This window comes from Tupaia chinensis, unplaced genomic scaffold (genome assembly GCF_000334495.1).
Source record: "Tupaia chinensis unplaced genomic scaffold, TupChi_1.0 Scaffold149178_1, whole genome shotgun sequence".
Taxonomy (NCBI): domain Eukaryota; kingdom Metazoa; phylum Chordata; class Mammalia; order Scandentia; family Tupaiidae; genus Tupaia; species Tupaia belangeri.
Genome location: NW_006209026.1, coordinates 243,022 through 249,825, shown reverse-complemented (window position 1 = coordinate 249,825; position 6,804 = coordinate 243,022). Strand labels below are relative to the sequence as shown.

The window sequence follows — 6,804 nt, the reverse complement described above, 5'->3', positions numbered from 1 at the left end:
ACTCCCATGTAGTCGACGGCAGTTCGAGTCCCGGATCCAGTGGCTTAAACTCATGCCGGGCGTGTGTGCATGTGTGCCCAAGATCCCGAGAGGAGAATGGAGGAGAAGGGATTGCAGTGTGACCATCCCCCCTGGGGGGTGATTTCTCGCTTTCTATCTCTCTGTGTCTGTCTGGCGAGCACGTGCCCTATAGCAAAAAAAACTCTCCAAAATATAAAAATAAATAAATAAATAAAAAGATTATATGTCACAAGTTTGAATAATGAGTGCCATCATTGAGTTGGGTAGTATTTATTTCTCATTAGGCAGCAAATATATGTGAATGGACACACCAGAGTGGGCATGAAGCATGAAGATCTTTGTATCACACATTAACACCCATCAAGGATAACCCACCATGAAAAAGACAAGAATCAAATAGACAAAATGACTCAGTTAGTTTGTGTCGGTCAGTCATTGCCTTCGCAGTGCTGGCTTGATGGGCACATGAACAGACGCACGGGGAAAGATGGAGGCTGTGCACTAACCCAGTTGCATGGGTGACCACTGGCAAACGTGATCTAACTAGAGTTGTTGCCAAATGCCAACATATCAGCAACAGCAACCAGTGCTGAACCACCACGGTCACTCATCCCCCAGAAACCAAGCAGCTACGTGGTGAGAAGTTGAGTTCAATGGGTCCTTTCAGTCCTTTTTTTTTTTTTTTTTTTCTGACAGTAACAGGATCATATTCTGGTTATACGTTAACTCTCTCTGTCTACAGAGCTTCTGCCAGCACTACTGTTGAAGAGCGTATGAAATGTTTGAGCCACAACCATGGATTCTTACAAAATGATTTTTACAAAATAATGATCTGACCAGGGAATCCACTTTACAGAGAAGGAGATGTGAGAGAGGGCCCAGGCCTGTGGGATTCCTCTGGTTTTATCACATACCACAGCAACCAGAAGCCGCTGGCTTATTTGAGAACTAGAATGGTTTGCTGAAAACATGCAAAGCACCAGCTCGAAGGCAGTACTGTGTAAGAACATAGCGTCATCCTCCAGAACGCAGTGTCACCAGTAGAAAGAATTTATGACACTGAGAACCAAAGGTTTGAAGCAGGATGATCCTGTTTACCATCACTCCAATAACCCACCTGGGTAGTTTGTACTGCCCACTCCCCCTACATTAGGCTCTGCAGGGTTAGAGATTCTGATCCCCAAAGGGGGGATATTTCTTTTAGGAAGACTGTGAGTCCGGGCACCAGCAGGTGATGTGGTAGTTGAAGTGCTGGACTCCCATATGGCCGATCACAGTTCAAGTCCCAGACCTGGCAGTTTGCTTTCTCACTTTCTCTCTCTCTCTCTCTCATTAAATAAAATAATAAGCTTATTTGAGAACTAGAATGGTTTGCTGAAAACATGCAAAGCACCAGCTCGAAGGCAGTACTGTGTAAGAACATAGCGTCATCCTCCAGAACGCAGTGTCACCAGTAGAAAGAATTTATGACACTGAGAACCAAAGGTTTGAAGCAGGATGATCCTGTTTACCATCACTCCAATAACCCACCTGGGTAGTTTGTACTGCCCACTCCCCCTACATTAGGCTCTGCAGGGTTAGAGATTCTGATCCCCAAAGGGGGGATATTTCTTTTAGGAAGACTGTGAGTCCGGGCACCAGCAGGTGATGTGGTAGTTGAAGTGCTGGACTCCCATATGGCCGATCACAGTTCAAGTCCCAGACCTGGCAGTTTGCTTTCTCACTTTCTCTCTCTCTCTCTCTCATTAAATAAAATAATAATAATAAATAGAATTAAATAATTCTTTAAAAAGTAAAACTGTAAATCCCATTGAACCATAAGCAGGCAGTCCCTGAGCATATCAAGCTCTATGCATTGAGGGGAACAGAAGAAAGAAGGAAGTCACTCTCTAGGCAAAGATAATTAGCCCAGGTCAGGAGGAGGCAGGGCTGCTAGTGCACAGCAGGGGCATGGAGGATGTGATGTGGAACTCAGGTGATCTAACTGGGCATCTCTTGTTACACCCTTGCCAAATTGTGATGAAAGTGGGAAAATATCCCTAGCTAAGAAGGACATAGAGACCAGGGATTCATTCCATCTAAGAATGAGAATCTAGGTCATGCCACTAGGTAAGCCATCAAAACCAAGAGATGCCATCTGAGGACCAGGGAATTCTAGAATGGGTCAGTGGAGAAGAGATAAACTGAGTATCAGTTGCAGCCCCAAGACCAGCCTCAGCAATAGGGTGTTGTAGTTTGTTCTACCAGCTTCCTTTCTCCTTAGAAGGGACACACGTGAAATAAGGATTCTTTTTTTTTTTTTTTTAAGACAGCAATGCCATTTTCTTTTATTTAATTTTATTTACTTATTGTTATTTTTCAATTTGACCAGAGACAGAGAGAGAGAGAGAAGGAGAATGAGAAAGCAAGCTTCCATGTCCAGGACTCAAACCTCAGTTATGTTGGGAGTCCAGTGCCTTAACCACCATGCCATCTGCTGGCCCTGAAGTAGGGATTCTAAGTAGCACCAGAGTTAGTATATGCTGAACATGGAGATGAGCCTGGACCCCGCTCTGAGGAAGGTTTTGTTTTCTCAGCTGCGGAGAGTGCACTTGACAGGTAGCCTTCAACTGTTAATTCTTGGAGGAATTACCTCAATGGCACAGATCCACCCCTATCCAAGGCCACGTCCTTCTGGCGGTAGCCCATATCCAGTGAGTGAGAGAGGTGAGACTACAAAGACCTTGACTACATTGGCCCCATGTGGAACAGCTGTGAGGGCCGCTGCAGCTTCAGAGCCCCCCCCCTCCCCCAGGGAATTAGCTGAACTGCTAGGCCTGTAAGAAGCAGTTCAGCTAATAAGTAAAGCTCTGTCTCAGTTTGCTTCTCAGAGTACCCAGACCCCAAGTGTTGCTTACAGAGAATTTGGTTTTCATGAATTTCCCTCAATCTGACAATTCCTTTTGTCAGTGGCATCCACATGGCGTCTGTTTATCGCCTGAGCAGAGCTGGACTTCACCTTTCTTGCCACTTCAGCCCTGAGTTTATTTCTTCCATTATAGCCCTCAGCACTTCTCCGAGCTGTGGTTTATGTTAATGTGTCAGTCTGCCTCTCGTTTGCCAAACCCGGGACCCTTTCCTGCCTACTCTTTGTGTTCCCAGCCTTTAGGGCATAATCAGTGCTCAAATGATGTTGTCCAGCAATGACTGATGGGAGAGACTTAGCTTTAAACAAAGCTTTGTGTTTGTTTTCTTGAAGTTCTAAGCCTTTTATGGAAAAAAAATAATAAAGCTCTTTATTAGATTATTTGCTATATTTGGCTCTGTGTCAAAGAAAGCCATGCTGATTATATCAGAATTTATTTTCCCTTTATGTTTGAGTATGAACCAAGTGGTCTGAGGCTACCAGCAGTAGAGTAGCAATAGATTTTCCATGCAGCGGTAAAGGATGAGTGAGCCCTGTCAGCTTCTGGCTCAAATTCTGGAAGTCAATGCCTTCCTAAAGACACAGCACTTGTCATTTACTGAGAATATACTATGTACTGGGCACAAGGGTAGGCCCCTGGGTGAGCCAGAAAAGCTACCCTACCCTAGGAAGGCTAACTCATGAGCAACAGGAGTGAGTAAATGAAACTTGGATGGAAGTAGGCCATGTGCTACCTGCTCCGACAGCACCGGTACATAGAAATGAAATAATAAAAACTGATAATAACTAGAGTTTTACTGCATGCAAATGCACACACACACACACACACACACACACACACACACCCCTTTTATTCTCTAGTCAAGTAGCTAAGGAATCACAATTGTCTTCTAGCATAACTGTCTTCTAGCAGAAAGTTAAATGAAGATCAGGTTGTTTACTAGGGAGGGAAACCTGGGCTCCACCTCGGCGGTGTGGTTGGCAACAGACAAAACCACAGTGCCCGAAGCCTCATGGTCAGCCGTGGAATCAGATCCCCAAGTCAGCCTGAAAGCATGCTGTGTGTGCACGGGTGTGTGCATGTGTATCATACCCAGGGGCCTACCAAGCTGGAGGATTGGAACAGCAGGTAGCGTAGTGGTTAAGGCACCGGACTCCCACATGATTTGAGTCCCAAATCCCAGCAGCTTGACATTCATTCTGGGCCCATGTGCATGCACGTTCCAAAATGCCCAGGGGAGAATGGAGGAGAAGAGATTGTGGCATGTTCATTCCCCTGGGGGTTGATTTCTCACTTTCTGTCTCTCTCTCTCTATTTTGCCCTATAGCAAAAATCTCTCAAAAACAAAAAGAAAAAAAAAAGCTGGAGGGCTGGGGAAAGGTGATTATGACATGACAAGGCGGGGTTAAGGATACTTTTCTCTGTTTCTCTCTCATATACTCTATCATGAAGAAAAGAAATCCTTTTTTTTTTTTTTTTTTTTTTACAAACTCATTTAGTTCTTAGGAGAGAATGAAGAGTTTGTGCAGCAGAAGCTCTAGAAAGATCACAGCAGAGATAAACTCAGGGATCAAAAGAGGAAACGGAAGGCTCATGTGTTCTTTCTCTTTTCTCTCCACGTTGAGGGGAGTGTGGATTCAGGGGTCAGGCAGAGGAAAGATTTTTCATAGTTTTCTCTTTTAAAGTGAGAAACCACCAAAATAGCATTTTCCACCAGTGTTCGTTTTCCCACAGACATGTAAAAGAATGACTTTCATCATCATTTTCAGGATGTGGTAGGCGGAAAGCGTGTTTTAATTAAATACATATCATACCAGTGATGCTCGCAAGGTTGAAAGTTATTCCTAATGTTGGCAACTACAAAAATTAGTTTGTACATAACAAGACAATGAGGAAAAAGCAATCCCTTTAAACAAAACTCTAAAATAAAAAATGTTTACAGTGGTTTGTATCAACAGCATGCATTTTATGACAGTAACATGTACAGATTCAGAGCAACCCAGGGCTCTCTTTATATCCTAAAGAAATTGAGTGTTTACATTATTCATGGGTCATACGGAATTTTTAAAAATTAACTGTAGACTTGCCCCTGAGACAGGATAAACTGTCCTGGGATGCACAGCTTTAATAGCATCATTAAAGCTGTTTGCACAAGGAATTGAAAACAAAACTGAACACTTTTCCTTGAGAGTGGAGTTTTCATTCGCTGGTATAACCAGCAAATGGCATTCATTAAATCAAAAATGGAAGCAGGGGCCCCCACACAGATCTGAGCAAACTGACCAGTATACATTACAGTTTCAAAAAGGAAGATTGTATATGTACTATATGTGACAAGTCCCAACTAGACAGTGTCGAAGTGACATCTATTTTTTGCTTTCTTTGTGATACCCCTTGGCAGGGTCACAGGTCTTAGGCATTCAGTTTCTTTTTCTCTATGGGCTTTAAAATCTGAAAAGAACACATTAGTTTTTCATCCACACTCATCATGGCCCCTGCATTGTCAAATTCTCCACAGTAATTGGGTGCAGAAAACAGAGTGACCAATTGCCTCTTTGCAAAAAATTCATATCCATCTTCAACCACCTGATGGGCTCTACATATAAGATCCAAATCATGCTTACGGAGGAACTTTGCAACCACATCTGCACCAAACGTGAAGGACACTCCTCTGTCATTTTCACCCCAGCCTAAGACATCCTTATCAGGGTCAGACCACAAAAGATCACAAAGAAGACCTTGATCTGGTACATCAGTTGGTCGCGAAATTCGCTGGATCTGCTCCAAAGATTGAAGATCTGGTGATAAACCTCCATGACAGCAGAATATTTTCTCATCGATGATGGCTGTTATTGGCAAACAGTTAAAACAGTCTGTGAACGTTTTCCACAGTTTGATGCTATATCTTCTTTTACATTCATCGTAAAACCCATAAATTCTGTTGATGCTGGCACACTCATGATTCCCTCGGAGAAGAAAGAAATTCTCCGGGTATTTGATTTTGTAGGCCAGTAAGAGGCAGATGGTTTCCAATGACTGCTTCCCCCGGTCCACATAGTCCCCAAGGAACAGGTAGTTGCTTTCTGGCGGGAAACCACCATATTCAAAAAGTCGAAGCAAGTCATAGTATTGCCCATGAATGTCACCACATATTTTGAGCGGCGCTTCAAGTTCTAGTAGGATAGGCTGACTGAGAAATATCTCTCGAGACTTTAAGCACAGGCCTCTGATTTCATTCTCCTGGAGCTGGACATTCTTACCAGGCTTGGACCCTCTCACTTCCAGCAGTCGTTGGATGATGCCGTTGATGTTGAGCTTGTCTATATCCGCCATCACCCTGCCACCGCCAACCGTCCTGCAGCCGCTCTGCCGCCAGCTCGCGCTCGGGACTCACCGCTTTTCCCACGCCACGAGCTGGAGGCGGTGGTGCAGGCGGTGGGGGTGGCGCTGGCGGGGGTGGCGGCGACGGTGGCGGGTCCCCCCTACCCAAGCCGCCCCGCTCCCTGCTTTCTCCTTTTCTCCCCCTTGAAGCCACCAGCCCACCAGTGTTTAAATGTATAGTGTAGGAGGGATTAAAAAGCTTTTTTTTTTTTTTAATTCTTTTTTTTTCTTTTGGAGAGGTTTTCGCAATAGGGCGCGTGCGCTCTCCAGACAGACAGACAGATAGCGAGAAATCACCCCCCAGGGGGGATGGCCACGCCACAATCCCTTCTCCTCCATTCTCCTCTCGGGTACGCACGCACACCCGGCGTGAGTTTTAAACCACCGGGTCCGGGACACGAACCGCGGTCGACTACGTGGGAGTCCAGCAACATAGCCATTACGCTAACTGCTGGTTCCCGGGATTAAAAAGTTTTTTACCAGGATACCAATGAAA

The 6,804-nt window shown here is 44.7% G+C and overlaps 1 protein-coding gene across 1 annotated transcript; it reads right to left on the bottom strand.

Moving 5' to 3' along the window:
* Nucleotides 1-4,701: 4,701 nt before the first annotated feature.
* On the bottom strand, nucleotides 4,702-6,297 carry LOC102469176 (serine/threonine-protein phosphatase PP1-gamma catalytic subunit). The gene has a single exon (XM_014585174.1). It carries the CDS (start codon nucleotides 6,258-6,260, stop codon nucleotides 5,340-5,342), a length of 921 nt encoding a protein of 306 aa, XP_014440660.1. The 5' UTR covers nucleotides 6,261-6,297; the 3' UTR covers nucleotides 4,702-5,339.
* Between the last annotated feature and the right edge of the window lie 507 nt (nucleotides 6,298-6,804).

Bases quoted from the DNA above. Each gene is read 5' to 3' on its own strand.
- LOC102469176 (XM_014585174.1), bottom strand. From the start codon at position 6,260: ATGGCGGATATAGACAAGCTCAACATCAACGGCATCATCCAACGACTG.